General features: G+C 47.5%; 1 protein-coding gene across 1 annotated transcript in view; it reads left to right on the forward strand.

The window, feature by feature from the left end:
• Positions 1–18,249, forward strand: part of LOC119168292 (E3 ubiquitin-protein ligase Trim9) — a 279,442-nt gene extending 261,193 nt beyond the window's left edge. Inside the window, exons 6-8 of the mRNA XM_075867132.1 lie at positions 9,451–9,589; positions 10,492–10,716; positions 12,506–18,249. Of these exons, the coding sequence (XP_075723247.1) occupies positions 9,451–9,589; positions 10,492–10,716; positions 12,506–12,921 (780 nt within the window). The 3' untranslated portion in view covers positions 12,922–18,249. The remainder of the gene's footprint in view (positions 1–9,450; positions 9,590–10,491; positions 10,717–12,505) is intronic.
• The last annotated feature ends 1,871 nt before the right edge of the window (positions 18,250–20,120 follow it).

Here is a 20,120-nt window from a genome sequence, read left to right on the forward strand (position 1 = left end):
CGCAAATAATTATCAAAGTCGGCTAAAAATTGCTTTCTCTTCTCTCGACAAATGACAGAAGACACTCAAAAACCGCACGTAGCAAGCCCATCTATCAGCCATTGGCTCATTAGGACATGGCGCGCTCGGTCGTTACACAGATCGCCTCGGGAGGTCAGCGACTTGTCCACGCGCGCGCACGCGATCACATTGACAAAGCCGCGCATTTGAAGAAAAAAAAACGAAAAAGAACTCAAGGTCACGAGAAGCAGGTGACGCAGTTTCTTTGCCCCTGCCATCCCTCCCTGCTCAGCTTCCAGCGCTTTCGTCGGGAAGAGAGAATGCAATTGCAGCATGCGACAAGTCTTTCTAACTCCACTCGCACTGGACGGATTCTTAAAACTTTTGCGGCGTTGAATTCGTAAGGTAATAAGCTCTTCCAGTGAATTCATTTTATGGTTACTTGAAAAGGTGTTTGAGGGCCCCTTTAATACCAGTGAAATGTAGACGAAAAATAGATCCCACTACATCTCTGTAATAACCAGCGTTTCGTCTCAGGTTACAACATTCGTGATGTTTGTAGACGGAACTGTTCAATTGAATGCCCAGATTAGACCCACCCGTGAAACTAGAGTAGGCAGTGTGGCAGCTTGGGCTAGTTGGTATGACATGACGATAGTTATAGCTCGAGAACAGAACGACGACGCCGAGACAAGAAGGACACGAGCGCTCGTGTTCTTCTTGTCTCTGCGTCGTCCTGTTCTGTTCTCGCGCTATATAACTATCGTTAGTGCGGGCAGCCTCAACAAGACGCGGACTTTTAGCCAATATACGTGGTTGGATGCTTAATCGAAAAAAAGAAAAAGAAAAAAAAAGCCGTCCCGCTGTAGTAATGTAATGGTGCTCGCCTTATGAGCAAAGGTTGCAGGATCGAATCCTGGCGGCTGCATTTCGATGGAGGCCAAGCGCTAGACGTTCGTGTATTTCGACTTAGGCGCACGCTCAAGAATCCCCAGCCGCTCTAAATTCCCCTAGCCTCTCCACCTGCGTCCCTCGAAGTCATGTCGGGATTTTTGGGACGCGATACCCCAACAAATATTGGTGGAGCCCGTGCGCTGTATAAACTCTTCCTGCTAGATGTACTACGTGCAACGCGTCCTCTGAACCGGTGTCTTCTTGCGTGCTCGTTTGAAGGTGAAGCGGCGGGCGTCATGCCGCAGCGTCGACTATAGTTTCGCATGACGCGCCCATTGCGCGGCTCCCCTTTCCAGCAGCGTGCGGGATCGGTCAGGTGGGATGGATGGACCCTCCCGGCTGCGCACCGCATTAGCCTTATTGGGTTTTCTGGCTGCTCGCATCGTTCCGGCCGTGTACCGTATACCCCTTTTGCGGAGGAGGCCCGCCGACTCTCGCCTTCTTCCACCGGCGCGCGAGACGGCGTAATCGAATGAGGCTTCGTGCGATAAGATGGACGAGGACGCGATGTTCTTGCACCCTCCTCCCCCTCCCACCTTTTTTTTTTTGTTTTTTTTCTGCGGAGAACGCACGTGCCGTGAGCTCTGCTGTTCCGCGGCGTTGGAAGGTTGCCAACGTACTTTGTCTCGCGGCCGCCACTCGCGTCACGTCTCCGTCGGCGTCTCCGACGTGCGCGCTGGGGTGGTACTATTGTGGACATTGCGTGCATTGGCGTAGCGTAGCACGAAGGGACCGTGCACAAGCAAGATTACCAATTTTGTGTACATGCACGTACACACATGCAAAATTTTGCACACACACGCACACGTACAAGCGTATATGCATGCGAAAATCAGGTGTGATACACCTCCTCCCCCCACCCCCTTCCTCCCGGAAAGAAATTTCTGGCTACGCCACTGATGGCAAGAGTGCATTCCAATGTTCGCCGTATCAGCGGACTCGAGTGTAGCGCTGCAAAGCTCTCGATGTCGTGGGTTCGATTTCTGGTCTCGGCTGCCGCACTTCAATTGAGGCGAATTTTAGCTAACACACCTGCGTACTGAAGTTTAGCTGCATGTTAACAAAGTCATACGTGGTCAAAATTAATTGGGAGCCCATTCAAGTACGGCGTGCCCCAAAATAATATCGTCGTTCTGGCTCGTAATTGCGTGAAAAAAATTTAAGCCAGAGTCTCGGATGCCTGCCAAATAAAACGCGCAAATTGATTATCGGCGTTTCAACACATAGAGTGATGCGAGAAATAAATAATCGTTTGATGGCGTCACGATATGGCGTCAGGAATCGTCAGAACTTGTGACGTCACCGTCACCCGTTCTTTGCATCGCTATGACGTCAGATATCATCACGGATAACACCATCGCATGATGTTGTCGCTTGGTCAAAGATAGACTGATCACCGAGGCGATGCATGACCAGCGGAGGTATACAGAAAGCTTGCAATGCCTCCGATCCTGGAGTCCCTGCATTATGTCGACTGAAGAAGGAAAAGAGATGGCTTTCGCCGCCAAGTCGTCTTAGGCGGATGCGCCAAGGACACCGTTTTGGTTTTGTTTTTTGTTTGTGTGCATGAAAGTGTTCTGTGTCGGGGTCCACCAAAGCTCCGCTGATCTACTTCCGTCACTGATATGACGTAGTAAAGTAGATACTAAGAGCTTGCAAAAAAAAGAAAAAAAAACGAGAAGATAAAGTTCCTAGCGAGTTGTCGAAGCAGCGACCTCTCACTTTGCAGCGCACCACACAAGCCACTAAGCAACGGAACGTGCGTTGTCGAGCTTCCTAACGGCAAGTCATTTATATACACCGCATACCGTTGGTGGTCCTCACGCCTTAACTTCACCGCGTTTTCGTCGTCAGTTGCCCAACCCTACGAGCGTTGGTTGGTATATAGTCCCTTTAGGTTGGGCGCCTCTCGCGTTTCGGAAAGCGCTGCCTCCGCGAGGCGTGGTCTCTCCTGCGCGCGCACGCTTATCAGACTCGTGAATCGGGAGAACACCAAGGTCACTACACTCGCTGCCGCGGCCGCGTTTAAAAATGGAGCACCCTGCCCACATGCGAGGGAGTAGGAATTGTGACGGTTGTTCGAGATCGTCCTGTGTATACTTGCGCGTTCGTTTCGTGCGTCTTTCTTTCTGTTTGAGCAGCGTGCTAAGTGTCGAGATGCTTGCCGCTCTTCGCATGAAATTGCTATTTGTTGCTGTAGGGCATTAATCCCTTCGCCCTTCTGGTCAAACAATACCAAAATAAATGCTCGACTACCTCGGTGAAGGCACCTCTCACTTTCGCGTCATACCGATTCCTAAAGAGAAAGATGAGCGATGTTTTTTTTTCTAATTGTAATTTATTGTAATGTTTCTTCACCATGGAAGGGCGGCGGAGAGATGTTTGGCCAATAGGCGTTGGTTTGGCTCTTTGTATAGTAAAGCGAACGGCTCGTTCTGTATCTCATCACACGTAGGTTAAGCAAATTAGTCATACGTGCTGCCAAGGAGTGTTTCGCAACACGATTCTGCGCACGCGTATACCGTATACGTCGACACTGTATCTCGAAAACAGAATCGTCGTAACGCGCCCCGCGCGCCACGAGCGCCGAATTTCGCACCGAGAAACACGCCGAACATATTAAAACTGTTCCCTCTCTCGCTGTCTCTCTATGTCGTATATAGCGCGTGACAGCGCCAGCCGCTGCCGCATACGGCGTCTCGCGTGTACGTTCGAAATGAACGCGCCGTGCTAGTGACAGTGCACGCCGGACCCCATCGTGGGGCGCTGTCGTCACTGCTTCCATCGTCGCGCGGGCGGGAAGACGGGGGAAGTTGTCGAGGCGTGTGTAGGGGACACGGGAGGGATATCGTATAGCTGGACCCGGCTGATTCGCCCCGACAGTTGGCTTGAAGGCAGCGAGGCGCGCCCGCTGCGCCTGTCCAAGTCGATGCACTTCAGCGCCGCATGTATACAGCGCGCTCCGCTGAAGACGTGTTGCGTATGTAACTCCCACTGGCCGTGCCAAGTTCATTCAATTCTTTCTTTCTTTCCTTCTTTCCTTTTTCTTTCTTTCTCTCTATTTCTTTCTTTCGTTGTATCTTCCTACTCCACCGCGTCTTTGCACGTGTAGGCTTGCCGCTAGACAGTGGAGTACGGGTTCTTTTGAAGGACCATGTGTGTCGCGTTGTCTTAAGTTTTTGCGTTCGCCAACGTTGGCGCACCCAAGCGAGCAACGAGAGAAGATGTAGGGAGGAAGAGTATAGTTCCAAAGGTTTTCCCTTCCCTTTTCCCAGGATGTGTTACATATATGCATTTCGCGTACGCGCACACGCATCCTATACACTCTTGTAAACGAATCAAAGGTATGCATCCATGTTCGCCAGGACTGCCTCCTCGCTTCTTATGAGAACCGTGTTCGAGATTTGTATATTTCAAGCTATACACCACGCTGTCAGTACTTAGCTATGGAGCAGAAACCTGGCGATTTACAAAGAGGGTTCAGCTTAAATTGAGGACGACGCAGCGAGCAATGGAAAGAAAAATGGTAGGTTTAACCTTAAGAGACAAGTGTCACACAGGTCCCGTTAATTAGGGAGGCTATCGCCGGGCTAATTCCAAGAGCCGAAGTATCGGCCCCCCGAACCGCACCACGAAAGCGTGGACAATTTAGAAGTGGTCCTTATTGGCGCGCCAGCAGACGCCGGCTGTGGCCCAAAGAACAAGTCAGAGCCGAGAGTTGATAAACAAACAAAATTATATTCTCAATAATGGCAGATCGAAAACAATACACGAGTATGCACACTCCACAATAGTTGAGTACAATATGTCCCCAATCAACCAACGTACTACACAGTACAATCAGCCACACTCAAAACAACGGACACAGACAACAATACACCCTACAATGCAGTCGCATTCATTGAACAACCAAGACACTTAAAGACTAAAGAGATAGAAAACCTATTCAGTCCAAAGTCCTTGGAACAAAAGTCTGAATGATACTCTTCCGAGAATCACTCACTCAAAGTCCAGCGTTGTTGTCGTTCCGCTGCCCCCTGAAGTTTCTCTTCCAGGAACCCTCGCCGAAGTTTCTCTTCCAGGAAACCTCGCGTCCTCAAATGGTCACTCTCCAGGCTTCAAACTTCTTCGCCGGAAACACGTCGGCTTCACACACGCAGCTGTTGCCTCGCGTCTTCGCTCAATAGCGGTAGACACACGCTCTTGCCTGTAGCTCGAGCCTTCACCCCTCAGGTGGAAATCCTTTTCTTCTCCCGCTTTGTCGCTACGGACAAAACCTTCGCCGACTACCCGGCGGAATCCCTACGCGCTCGGGCGCTAACTTCCGTCTTCTTCTGCTTTGTCCCTACAGACAAAACCTTCGCCGACTACACGGCGGAATCCCTACGCGCTCTGGCGCTAACTTCCGTCTTCTCCTGCTTTCTCGTCTCGGCTGCTCGATTAAATACCTTCTGCGCGAGATTCCAGAAGGTTCTCGTCATTTCGTCGGCGCGATACGCAGCGAAGGCTGGGGAGAGGGCGAGACGGTTGGAATGCCCTCCGCGATGGATGACTCAACCCGGCGTGACCACGCCTCTTTCGTTCTTGAAATTTCGCGGGCTGGCTCGGCCGCCGATGTGGGGTGAGGAGGTTCGTCGGCGAAGCCACGCTTTCGAGGGGAGAGCGCGCGCCCGGGGAGCCTTGGATGTTTTTCTTTTTCTTTTGACCTCCCGGCGTCTCTCCCGCGCGTTATCGCAAGAATTTGGCGGCGCGCCCATTTTTAGCGCTCGTTCTGTGACAACAAGAAGAGAGCAGAGTGGATTAAAGAACAAACGGGGGTTAAGGATATCATAGCTGAAATCAAGAAGAAGAAATGGACATGGGCCGGGCATGTAGCACGTAGACAGGATAACCGCTGGTCATTAAGGGTAACTAACTGGATTCCCAGAGAAGGAAAGCGGGTTAGGGGGAGACAGAAGGTTAGGTGGGCAGATGAGATTAAGAAGTTTGAGGGTATAAATTGGCAGCAGCAAGCACAGGACCGGGTTAACTGGCGGAACATGGGAGAGGCCTTTGTCCTGCAGTGGACGTAGTCAGGCTGATGATGATGATGACCACGTTGTCACGGAGCAGTCCTCCTCCTCCTCCTCCAAGCTATACACAGTGTGCAGAGCTTGATCCCTGCAATTATTACACTATATAGGGTTAGAGGACCAAACCTTGAATGTCTTGTACTATATCTATCTAACTTTCTCCCTCCCTCCCTCGGTCGTGCATTTGCCGCAGTCTTCGCGAAACTCACAGGCTGTGGTTGAGCGATATGGGAAACGTTAACGCTTATTCCGAGTACACTGCAGCGCTTGCCATGCGTCTGACTTGTATTGGCTTGATCCCTGGCTACCCCTGAAGTTAAAGGTGCTAGTCCGCACTCTAATAACAATAATGATATAGGGCGCTTTACGTCCCAAAACCGCGATATGATTACGAGGGACGCCGTGGTGGAGGACTCCGCAAATTTCCACCTTCTGGTGTTCTTTAGCGTGCACTAACGTCGCACATTATACCCAGGCCTCTATATCTCGCCTCCATCAAGATGCGATCGCTGCTGCCGGGACCGAAAACGCGAGCGTTCGTGTCCTTCGCGTCCTTCTTGTCTCTGTGCCGTCGTTCTGTTCTCGCGCTATAACTATCGTTCGAAAAGCAGCCGAGCACCCTATAGCCACTTTTCCACAGAGGTGGACTGGTCCGCCACTCCGACCTATGTCTCTTTTCCGCTGTTGTTTTTTTTTTTTTTCGATTATGCGCGGTGCGTATTCAACGTAAGCCACGGATACACTCATTACGCGCGAATTCGTTCGCTTGCTCTGGCGACATGGTCTTTCAGACCGGCGGTTGATATAACTCCGCTGTAACTGCTTATAAGCCTTTGCCTGCCTTTCTTTCACCCACTCTTTCATGCCATCGATTCAAAAATAGGACGTTCGTTTTCCGATGCGACGTCACTTGACACAGAGCTATATGTCTAGGTGGCCTCGCGTTGCGTGGCTGTGTGAAGTCTTCGATTGAGCCCTTACTTGATTGACGCGCCAGGCGACCGTTAAGCGGGAGCTTTTCCAAGCTTTCAGATGTAGCAACCCCTCATCGACCGAATAATGGACCGTGCCTGCGTGATAATTTGATATTCCCAGTGCTCTTTCGTTAACCCATTAAGACGAAGAAGAAGAAAAATATACAACCCACATTTTATTGATCTTTGCTACTCGAAGACCCTTTTACGTTGCGACTAATTTTGGTAGTTTTATTATATTCAGAATGGTTTCCACTTGGGCTTGTTGGTTCATTAGGGCGAGTAGGGTTGCTCATAAGACGGGAGATACAGGCCGCTGTAGTAGCTCAGTGGTTAGAGCATCGAACGCGTTATTCGAAGACGGGAGATAGAAAGGAACACGATAATAACACACTCTCAGGGTGCGCGCGCATAACACACATATTGCTTTGTTCTTTCAAACGCTGCCAGGGTTCGCTAAGCAACCTGATGTGGTGCCGGAGGTGGCCTCCCCCAAATTTTCAACTGCCCCCCCCCCTTTTTTTTTCTTCCCTCCCCAAAACGCAAACATTGTCAAAGCACATTGCATAACCTCCCCACCTCCCAGCGCTGCCACTCCTACCCTCAGTCTTCAGTAATGAAGTCATGGCGCTGTCCAGCTAGAGATTTTTTTTTTAGTGTTCCTTAAAGGAACAGCACAGTTGAGAGACCATATGTGCTCACTATTCGTCTCGGTCGTTCAAAGTCTTTCAAACGTTCAGTCGTATCTTTTTTTTCCAACTACGTCGGCACCGACACATTGCTAAGTCTTGAAAACGCATTGGCTGGGGGTTGAGCCTGCATGCAGTTCCTGGTGGGAAACGTTGTATGCAGGGATGGCTTACACCTACAAGCAAAGATGTCATGAGGTGATGTCATGAATACGTACGTCACCAAATTCTGGCCTCCCGTGACGTCGTATGGTGACGTCATCACATTATTTTGTTTATTCTTCGCGTTGACGTCGATGGTCATTTACTGCTGGCATCTTAAGGCTTTTGCCGTGTAAAGGCTTCGTGAACACGTGCACACGGCGTTTGTGCATGTACTTTTTCTATGTATTCGCTCCATTGGTGCATATGAAGGTGGGGGGGAGGAATATTTACTGCGCCGTGCTCCGCAAGGGGGCAACATCATCGCCACGCCATTTTAAAGGTCCGTTCGTGCGCGCCGTCCTGTTGTCCGTGCTTCGGCGTGCAGGACATGTTCTCTCTCGACATCCCTGTTGCCGTGTGGGTCTCGGACACAGCGCGTGCAGCGAGCACGCGGACCTCCAAAATGGCGACCCCGATGCCCCCGCGGATGAGGTCAGGTGCATTGAGCGGCACAATGTCACAGCATCGCCACAGAGGTAAAACTTTTAAGTGGGAAGACAACAAAATGAAATGTTATACGCAAGGCTAGCAGCTCGGTCCCTTATGGTACCTAAGTTCCCTAGATTATGCCTATCTTTAAGTACAGCGACAACTGCCTCCTCACCCGACCCTCTTTGACGCGCAGCTGGCGTCTTCACCTAATTAACTCAAAAGGTTTACAAAGCCACGTGCGTTTAAGTGCATTGGCCGTGCACCTTCTAGAAGACAGTATGCGAATGAGACGCGTATTTCTCCTCCCACTAATTCCCAGCGAGCCGTCCCACGCTCTGTTAGCAGGCTCTGGAACAGGGTTAAGGGCCGTTCCACGCGCTTCCCGCACAGCCGCAACGCACGTGACATGACCCCTACCGCACGCAAGCGGGGGACAAACAAGCCAATTGGCGATGCTGCGGAGGGTGAAATAGCGTCGCCAATTGGCATATTTGTCCCCGCTTCCGTGCGGTAGCGGTCCCGGCACGTGCGTTGCGGCTGTGCTGGAAGTGCGTGGAACGGCCGTAAAATGAACATGGCTTCCGAAAACTAGCGTTGCCCAACGATATTCGTGGGTGGCGCTTCAATCGTTGTCGCTACTTAAGAAAGGAGAGAAAAAAAAATCTAGGGACCTTAACGGAACCCTGGCCGCCGCAGCGAGTGAAGTATAACCTTCCTGCTGTCTGCGGCTTCAACTCAAACGTTGTGATAAGAACTTAACACGTATACGTATTGGTCGTCCGCTTATCTCTCTTCAAGATACGCGAGCGGCCGCGCCCGGTCGTTAATAGTACGCACTTCCTGCCCGAGGTGCGGCCAACCTACCTGTTCATATTATCTCCGTTGCGCCTTTCGAGTAACGGAGACGGCCGGCTAGTTTCATCATCTCTGCTTGAACCGCGTCCGTCGGCAGCGCGCGCGTGGTTTCACTCGCACGTGTTATCGATAACAACTCGACCCAGAACATGACGGCAGCGGGAAGAAAATGCGTCCGGAGTAGCCTTATGATTGCAATCGCGATAAAATTCGATATCCTCGGAGTGTTTTGCAGCTAAGCACACGGCGCGCGCTGTTTGGGCCCCGCAGGAGGTGTACTGCGGCAAGGAGACGCTGTGCACGGTGGACGGGCTGCACTTCAACAGCGCGTACAGGGCCCGAGTCAAGGCCTACAACGCCACCGGAGAGGGACCCTACAGTGACGTCATCGTGCTGCATACGGCTGAAGGTGTGTGTGCCTGCCTTACTTGCTTGCACAGTGTGCGTTGGTGATGTCATGGTGCGAGGTCGCTCTGTTGACCATCTCCTTCGCAATCGGCGTTAGGGAAATGAAAGTGACGTTTGGAGCAGAGAAATGGAGAGTGATTCGAGAGGGAAGGAAATATAAGGGAAGCTGTATTCTGCCTCACGTTTGGAGCAGCGCTTCCGGCAAGTCCGACTACTCGTGCTTGTTTCGAGAAAGGGCGATTACATAATGTCTCTCTCGGATACTGTCCCCGCCCTCCCTTTCGCGCACTGAGCATCACCATTCCAAATTACTGGCCAAATTTTGTTTTGTGGACATGTACTAGTATATTGCTAGAATGGAGCTATTGAATAAGCAAGCATCAGAATTTTCATCACAGCAATGACTATAGATGGATGTCATTGTTGGTGGTGTAACCTGGCCTAACTGTGAATGCACAGTTAGGTCAGCTTCCACCACCGTCTCTTTTTCCCGGAAAAAATGAGAAATCTGTGCCGCTGATAGCAGGAACTTTTTACTTCTAGTAAACGCGATCGGCTTTTCGTTTTTGTGTTCGCCACGGGGTACCTCTGGCCACTGCAGTTCAGAAGAGAATCCATCAGGCTGCTTTCTCCAACTACAACAATCAGCGCAGAACGGACAAAGTAAAAGACATGTAACAGAGACAGGCGCTTGCCCCTTGTTTCCGTTCTGGGCCGATTGTTGAAGATGGGGTACCAACTATTCCAATCTCAAACTTCGCCTCGCTAGCCTGTGGCTTATATTTTCAGCCTTGAAGTACCATACCATCCGCGCATGCGTATAGTGTGACGAATGGCCTTGCGAGCGTGAGGTTTTGTGCGAGACGTGTTGCTTTTCCTTTCCCCCCAAAATTTGCGACGCAGTGGCGTGGTTCGCGTTGGACCCGGTGGCGTGCCATCCGGACATCGTGCTTTCGGAGGAGAACGCGACGGCCCGGTGCGAGAGCTACGAGCACCGCGTCGTCCTGGGCTCGCTGTGCTTCTCCCGCGGCGTCCACTACTGGGAGGTCACCGTGGACCGGTGCGACAACAACGCCGACGTCGTCGTCGGAGTGGCACGCGCGGACGCTGCCCGGGACGTCATGTTGGGTGAGTGCGCGGCCATGCCCACTTACTTGCTCCTAACAGCGGAGCTGTCTAAGGTCGAGGTTGTTCGTTAGGTCGGGGATAGAAAGAAATTTCCAGGTAGAGGAAAGAAAGCTAAAGAGAGAAAGAGAAAAGGAAACGTGGCTGATCCCTCTGTCTAGGAACCTATATAACACAAGAAAGCTGGAGAGAGAGAGAGACAAAGTGGCTGGTCTCTCTGTCTAGGAATCCATATAACACAAAAGTAAAATGTGTCGTCGCAGAGGCCGTTGAGCGTTTATTGTGCATTTTTTCGCCACAAGGGCGAAAGACTTAGTGCTACAGCAACAAATTGTAAACTTGTGGCGTGCACCTCGAGCAGAAAGCACGCAGGAAATGAGCATGCACGGGACGAGCGCGGACAAACAACTGCCGCAGCTCGACCTCTTACTTTGTGTGTGAGCAGCCCGCTCCTTTTGTAAACGCGGCCGGGGCAGCGAGCGAAGTGACCTTCGTGCACTTTTCAACCAAGGCAACTTCTAAGCAAACTTGCGCATGACGTACAGTGCCAATATTTATTTATGAAAGGGAACACGGGAACGCGTAGCCTGCGCGCTCCGGCGGTAGTGTTACTTTACATGCTACCTTCAGGTAGCATATACAGTAACTCTATTCGGCGGCTGCTGGCAGCGCGCTCAAGCGGGAGCGAGAGCAACCACAGTCTCTTCTCGCGTCATCTCGCGGCGAGCAGAACAACCGTTCGTTGCTGATATAGAACGGAAAGATTGCAACCCCTCCCCCTTAAAGCCAATTACCTGCTCTCTCGAGATCGCCTTGAAGAGGGAGGGGGTCGAAATCTTGCCGCTGGTTTCATATCAGTAATGAATGGTTGTTTGCCTCGCTGCGAGATGACGCCAGAAGAGACTGTGGTTTCTCCCGCTCCCGCTTGAACGCGCTGCCAGCAGCCGCCGGAGCGCGCAGGCCACGCGTTCCCATGTTCTCTTTCATGAAAATTGAGATTGTACGTAGCGCCCGAATCAACAGATAACTGCGCGCAGATAAACGCGCGCGTCCTTCCCGCCCATTGGGCGCTAAGTTGTCTGCATGATTCACGCAGACAGCTCTGCATGACTAATGCAGAGCTGTCTATGGTGTTGCTGCGGCCTTGTGGAACAGTAAGGGTCACAGCCAAAGCTGTACCCAGAATTTTCGTTGGGGGGGGGGGGGGGCACCTATATCATTTCGGGGAAGAGGGCACACCCTTAAGATGGTCATTTCCACTCTCTATGCCTTGGTGACAAAAATTTCATGGGAGGGGGAGGCATGGGCCCGGTGTGCCACCCCCTGGCTACACCTCTGGTCACAGTGCTAGTTCGTATGTTGCCCCGAGTCATGTTCATGAAAGGTTCTGATTAGTCTAAAAAATTCTTGGGTCCCCTCGAGTTAGAATTATTGAGAGCCTACTGTATCAATATATTATCAAATTGTTTTCAAATACTTTATAGCATCAACCAAAATTGAGATGAGCCTGAACGACATAATCTATATGGGTATTAGTTGAGCCTTTTCATAAAAGACACCCACTACGGAGCAGTTCTTGTCAGTTATACAAGGGGTGTATAACAAAACATTTTCTGTTCGGCCTCTATTACAATGTAGGCACACTGGTGTCTCTTATACCCAATTGTTTCTTACATAAATATTCTTTATAAAGGAACTCTAGATAGCTTGGTCTAAATGTTGAGGATGTAGTCTCACTTTACAGATGCTGCTATCATTTAGTCAGTGTCATGTTCTCTGTAACCGCTCGCAGGCAAGGACGACAAGGGATGGAGCATGTATATAGATCACCAGCGGTCATGGTTCCTCCACGCCGACCGGCACGAACACCGAGTGGATGGCGGCGTTGAGAGGGGTTCAGTAATCGGAATACTGCTCGATTTGGACAGGCGTCAGCTGTGCTTCTACGTCAACGACGAACGGCAGGGACCGCCCATCGCCCTGGGGGCGCCGGTGCAGGGACCGAGCGCTGCACTGTACCCGGCGTTCAGTCTCAACCGCAATGTCCAGCTGACCGTGCACACGGCCCTAGACCCGCCGCAGTCCTCAGACGACAGTGATGACGCTGCTGACGATGCTGAAGAGCCACCGCACGATCCTCTTCATCCCGATCCTCTACCGCCCGGTGCCAGGAACGCAGCACCCAACCTGCCACCGCCCGTGGTGTGAAGATTTCTAAAAATTTATTTTCTGTTTTTTGTCGATGGCACGAGAAATACAACTTATTCGTTGTCGGCCACATACATATTCAACATGGCGCTGTGTGCCATGCAATGTGTTTTGAAAGTTTGAGAACATGGTGTGCAGCCTGAAATGCTCGGCCAATGTTTGTCAAGTGAAGTTGCCAGCACGGTGGCACAGGAATGAAACGAAAATACGCTGTGGCCACAATGATGGTCCGTGAATTTGAGAGTTGCCCAGTTTTACTTCGCAGATTATCACTCAAAAGCATTTTTTTTTAATGTAGCACCTCCCCAATAACACAAACAGCAGACGTGCGTAACCTTCAGCGTGCCAACCTGTCATCACAGTAAGCAGTAGGGCTAAGACATGGCCTCACACATCCGGTAGCACATAGAGCATGCTTAAGTTAAGCATTGGGTGCTTAGAGCCCTCGATGCTAGTGTAGTGACGGTCTAGCTCTCCGCAGCTGGACCCTGAACTGTGCAGTGAATATAATTGTAATTCCCCCCTCCCCCCCAAAAAAAGAGAATCAAATGTCCTATCACCTGGGAATAAGCAGCTAGAAAATGCACCCGAGTCATTAACTTTGAGAGGTTAATCTAGCAAAATTTCACGTCCAGTGCTGAGTCATTGTGAGGTCTGGTGACACTAATCGAATTCACAAAGGTGGGTGGCATATGTGCTGAATGTTGCACACTCAGCTGTTCATCGTTCGTCTAGATTGATGAAGTCCAGTTTATTGAACCATACCTCATATTTTTTTATGTCCATATATATATAGACGCATTTATGTTGCAGGGCTGGTTAGTTCATTGTGTATGTGAAGCAACTGTGTTGAAGAGACATGTGCACATCTACAGGTGACAATTAGAACATTTCAAAAAAAAAAAAACTTTTAGCCTCTCTTTTTGGTTGGTCGCATAATTGTTTACACCGTTGCTTAATATTGAATAGATCCGTGAAAGCTTTTTTTCATTGACGTTCTCAGAGCAAGGCTTTAAGCAGGCTAGTTGAGTCCGAATTCACAGCAAAAACTAATACTTTTCCGACGTAGCAAACGTAAGCTTTCTCGCTTAGTTCGCGCGCTTTATGGTTGAGCTTATGGCAATTTGGGGTGTGTACTGCGAGTTGAAAAGGACAATAACTTGCCTTTATGCAACGCTGGGTCGCCTGGTGACTGAGTGTATCACATCGTAAAACGTGAATTGCAAATTCCAAAAGAAAGACGAGTAAAAAATGTTGTGTGTGGTAAGTAGTTTTAAACAGTAATCCACACTGTTTACTCCAAGTTAGTAACTTTGCCAACAAAATATTTGTATGTTTGTGCACATGCAGTTTATGTGGAACCGGTACACATAACAGTGCATCTACCGGATGAATGGTTTTAATTATCCATGATCATATTTTTCAACGGTACAAACCATTCATTTGAATATAATTTCCTTATTTTTTTATATTTGTTTCAGTCTATCATTTTTGCCAACTTCATTTCAACAATGAACCAGCTAGCCCACTATCAGATTATTTTAGTTTTTATATCAATGAAATAGTATGCACACCACCTGTGGACTGTGCAAGTTGAGCGCTCTTGTACAGAAAGGGGTCTTTGCAAGCTTCTTGCCAGATTTCTTTTTTTTTTCTTTTTTTTTTGCATTTTGTTGGAGCAAAAAAAAAATGTTTTCATAGGTTGTGGAGCAAACTAAGCGTGCTATGGCTTGAATAAGACAACGGCAGAAATACAAGTCGTTTCGCCATACCTGTAAATTTTGCACAAAGGTTGTTAGCTTGTTGTATTTTAGTGAATTTCTCATCCCTGAGTGGCATATCACAAATGGTATAACTGTCGTTCAAGTGCAACAACAGTGATACCATGCATATCAACTAGCCCAACTTCTGATTCTGTTGCAATATCCCAAATGGCTTACTTACCACGATCACTTGAGTGCAACGCCTTGAGGTTTCAAAATGTTGAAACTCTGTACTAGCGCTGAAGAAAGACATATCGATCGCATCCTCAATTTCGGTTGTTTGATCAATGCTTTACTTGCTATAAGAACGAGTGCATTAAGTAAGAAACCTTTTGCTGACCTTTCTAAGTGGTTTTATTTACCGTATGTATCTTTTAAATTGCCAACTCATTTTGTAGTTTTTGGTTTGAGCCCAGTAGATTCAGCTGGATTGAAGTACAGCGCTCACCGCCAAATTATGACTGCCATATTGTATTGAGTCCTCTGTTGGTGTTCTTTTTTACATGACAGATAAACACACACATTTTACTTTATAAATTACAGTATGTTCGTGTAGCTCGCTTTTATGTACTTTTCGTGTTTTAGTATGTGGTCAATCTAGGGCGCAACAGCATCCTTCGAAAAATTTTTTCGAACTTTTTTTTTCCGATAGAACTTGTGTACATTGTGTAGTGTTGATAATAAAGAGTGTGTTTGTCTTCATTTTGAGGCACCGTACATATCACTTTCCATACTATTGATGCTTCAAAACTACACACATACGAAGCGACATTTAGTGGCTGATACATCGAATTCTATCATTTCCAACCATTGGAGAGGCATAGGAAAATTGCGGTGAGTGATGATTCATGTTTTTGTTACGTTATTCGCAGCACTTATTTCGTAGGAACAACACCGTTGTGCGATTCGCAGGAGGCGGTAACAGCGCATCGCCCGCATTCTCTCATTCGTACAGGTGTTGTTAGAAAGCGAAATTTCTGCTCCTCCATGGCACCAAGTACGTTTGGACTTAGTGAGTTTGAACAAGCAAAGACTCGGTGTAGTACGTAACTGAAAGTCCCAACAGTCTGCTACTGCAAGCAGCTATTGAAGATCGCGAGGTAGCTGGAAACGGGTGATGCACTGCGGGGAATACTATACCGGTGAGAGCAAGGGCATTCCGTCACGCCAGTTGTCGCTACAAGCGTTTGCATGTAGCGCAAGTGCAAGCGTCGTCACTCGTACAAGGCTGCTCGCACGGCACGGGGCAGCAATTAAACGAGGCTCGTATGACGCCGTATAACTGTCCTCCCATTATTTGTCTTTTAATAGTCCTTGCCATTTAATTTTTATATATATGCATATAGTGTCCTAGTAGCGAAGAATGGTTTTGCAAGTGCTTTGAGTGCTCTTGAAGTCATATCGAAGTGTAAAAAACGTGCGTGACTTTTAGCAGAGAGGGATTTCATCGAACACTAAAGTGCCGTCGTGCATGTACATTTTGACGTTTCCGGTTAGATGAAGGAGAGTGCATGGTATTCGTACATCCACCTGACTTTCACCTGTCACGTGTGTTCAGATGTTCTAGCACCACATTGGGGATGTCGTAAGTTACCTTCCTCTTTTGCAAATGAAAAGCGGGAAGCAAATATTATATTCTTTAATAAAGAGGTGCAATTCTTTCTACGCTCTTAAAAACAGACACGCCCTTCCGAGCATTCTTTTGTCCCTCAATAGTAATTGTCTATTGTGGATGCCTTTCTCTAACTTTAGAGCCACGTGCCTGGTACCTTCAGATAGCGAACGGCACAAACTTTGTCAGCATGACAGCATTCTCAATACGGAAGTTGCGAACTCCGAGTTCTTGGGAAACAAAATGCGGTCAGTCAGGTGAAATCGTTGTCAGACAAAAAGGCTTTCTTAGGGTGCAACTGTTTTTTGAGTGTTCTACTTCGATACATGAACTCCTAGTGCATTGATGATTTATGCCGAAATTATTGGCGTTACATCTTTGTTAAGCACATAAAATAATTAAAGCTTGAAAGTTTGCACTGTCGTGAACACGTTTTCCACTTCGACAGCTTCAAGCCATACTTCACTGCTGTTCTGGTGACTTCCTTTTTTTCGTTCTGTTTAGAGCCCTCCTTGATGTAGCCAAGAAAACTAGTCACGTGTGTAAAGAAAGCTTAGCGTCAGTTGAATGATCTCTGTGGTAAGTGTGAGGATGCATGCGTCATCTGCAAACACCACCTATCAGTAAGACTACAGGGCACGGCTGTCAGGTTTTATACTTTTCGTGTTGATTTTTTTCTTTTATCATCGAACCAAAGGGAAAGATGGACCAGCCCATCCAGTAATCCCTTTTCAACAAGCCGCATTGTTCGTCACGCATTGGCTGCGGCTGTTTGAAAAGTTCTTGCCTTCTTGTGTGCGTGCATCTAAAACTATGTAACCAAGTCCTACTTTTTGAAAGCTTTTGTTAAATTGATGTTCATTTGCCTTTGAACCAGACTTTCGATTATACTTACTTTTCCTTTAAGTAGGGGTAGGCTTTGTATTCACGATACAGCCATCACCCAAGGGTGTTGTATCATTCATCGAAGAGTGCTGCAAATTAAGCTGCCACATTGAAGTGTATGAGCAACGATATGTTGTCAGCCCGTGAAATCATTCACTTCTGTGCTTTCCTTCGTACACAGGATGTGTGCGCACTGCAGGACAAAGCACTGCCATAAATTGTGACGCGGCATTCTGCTTCTGACTACGAGTGCACACTGCGCAGATGCTTCATCTACTCTGCTAGGTTGGGTACTTTTGTATATTCGTCAAGCTCATTTTTGTGGATCATTTTTCATCAGGCGTATCGGGCTGTATGTTTTTGTGTTGCTTTCGCACATGGTGTAGCAAGTTTAGTCTGTGCTATCCACTCGCTGGTGCTATTGTGAAGCAGCCAAGTCTCGTTTTATTTACGTCGCTATCCCGCTTGTTGAATTGATTCGGAAAGACCTAGTGTCACCCTATGCCTCGTTGAGATGACTTTATTAGCTGAAAGCATAGATGTCACTTTTGGTTTTGTTGCAATAAGGTATTAGTTCTAGTTACTGGTGCATGCCTGGTAAGTGCATAGTTGTACGATTCCGTAATACGAGTTTGGTAAGGTCCAGTAAAGAGCGCTGTTTCGGTGTACGCTTTTCTGGACACAACACACGAGGTGAGGAAAGCCGTTTTAAGAATTTCGCGCACTGCCGGGGTTTGGCGACATGCCGTGGTTTGTATACTTATTTATTCCACATTATTCTGAATGTGTGCGTGCCGAGTGCTTACATTTACCGAAGGCTGTCTTTTGTGAGGTTTGAACGGGTGTATCTGCGAGTACACTTTCTCCTCCAATTATGAGCACACGCGGAATGAAAGGTGATTGGCTGTAAATAGCAGAGTGCTTTCCTCTTTTTTCTTTTATTGCTGCTGTAGCATATGTAGCATATCCAGTAGAGAAGTCACTACTGTTGTGTTTTGTCTTCACATCTTTTCTTTTATGTATGCAGTACTATGTTTGCTGAATGAATAAAAGTTTTTTCTCTGCGTATTTTTGATGTTCCCACTGCCTCATCTTGTTTTCACATCAAACAGCCACACTTCACGAATGATTTTTTGGTGGTTTCTATTGGTATTACGACTGAGCGTCCACAGAAGTTTCTTTAGACTGCATTTGATGTGAGATACAACTTTTCAATGTTTACCTTTTCATTGTAATATCTGCAGCGTTTTGCGGCAACACTGTAGTGGGACTTGTGGAGGATTTCAGTGTGCCCAAATATATTTGTGATGTCCTTTGTGGTTTGTAGAGAAGCAAGACATCTGGAAAGGGAAGTACTGTGTCATCAAATATTGTCTGAAGACATTAAAGTAACTTCCTAGGACATACGGGAACAGTGTAGCGAAGTGTTTTGCAAATAAGTTACAGCATTGATGTAAAACTTAAGCGCTTGCTCACCATCCATTGGGAATTCCTAATTTCCTAGTAAGTTTATTTACAATGAGCATATTGAAGCTACTGAAATAGCATTTATCTGTAAGGAGTTATTGAAAATTGCAGTGTAGGTGATATGCTGTTATTTAAAAGAGCAACAAAGATTTGGTATTGGCAATCAAAAAAAGTTCGCAGTTGGTTGGTTGCATTTGCTGTGATTAATCATTTCTCGACATGTTCGACACATGTATGGTAAAACCTCGCTCAAATTAAGCTCATATCAGGGAGATTGGGATGTTAAAATAAAAGGTTTTAGAGATCGAGTGTGTGAAAATTCAAATGTCAAAATTGCATTTGGTATGCGTACAAGATTGTCAGCATGTAAAACATTCTTCCAAAACTACTTTGCTGAACTCTGCTGTAATATTTTATTTATTTACAGTATTCCCATGGTATTTAAATTGAGTTTATTTCTGCTGTTTACAACAAAAAGTAAATGGAAGGTAAAGGCCGTGTGGCCTGACGAAGGCTTAAAGATTCGTATACGTGCATATACAAATATCTACAGCGTTTCAAGAGCACGTGTAGAAAGTGTGTTGCTTCAAAACCTAGTTATTTTAGTGCAGTGCGTTGTTTATTATAAAATAATATGAAAGTCAACATACCATTTAAATTTCGTGCCAATACTTCAACTTTAGCTAGTTGGCATGACGTCACAGAATTATTATTGCACTTAGGCTACTGCGGTTCATTTAAAATTTCTCAATTGAGTATCTGGTTCCATTATATAATGTAGTCGAAATATGAAATAAGAAAAGAAGAACCAGCACTTGTGCATATTCACAACACATGACGTCATGATAAGTTAGCACGGGAACTGCCCAGGGGTGTCGTCACTTCTCCTCTCAAGGTAAGAGCATTTCTTCATTTCTTTTTTTTTTTGTTTCGTGAAAGTGTGTTAACTAATAGAGGTCAAATGATTCTTTGCGCTTCCGCTGCAGCAATATCGATGGGAGATCCGAAAAGTATACAACAGCTCTGATCCTTCACCCGCCATTATGCCACCACCATTATGCCAGGCAAAAACCAGTTGTATGCACTTAGAGACAAGGAAGGCAAAGTAACTGCCAATATGGATAGGATAGTTAAAGTAGCGGAGAAGTTTTACGGAGATCTGTACAGTATCCGGGACAACCATGACCATAATGCAAAAACTAGCAGTACCCCAGATGACATCCCACCAGTAATGACAGAAGAAGCCAGAAAAGCCTTGGAGGGAATGCAAAGAGGCTGTGCTGTTGGTAAGGATCAGGTAACACCAGATCTGCTGAAAGACTGAGGACAGATTGTGTTAAAAAAACTGGCCACCCAGACGGGGAGGGCACCAGAATCTTGGAAGAATGCTAACATAATCTTAATCTATAAAAAAGGGAATGACAAGAACTTGAAGCATTTCAGGCCGATCAGCTTGCTATTCATTGCACGCA

Source organism: Rhipicephalus microplus, chromosome 6, assembly GCF_043290135.1.
Source record: "Rhipicephalus microplus isolate Deutch F79 chromosome 6, USDA_Rmic, whole genome shotgun sequence".
NCBI classification, from domain to species: domain Eukaryota; kingdom Metazoa; phylum Arthropoda; class Arachnida; order Ixodida; family Ixodidae; genus Rhipicephalus; species Rhipicephalus microplus.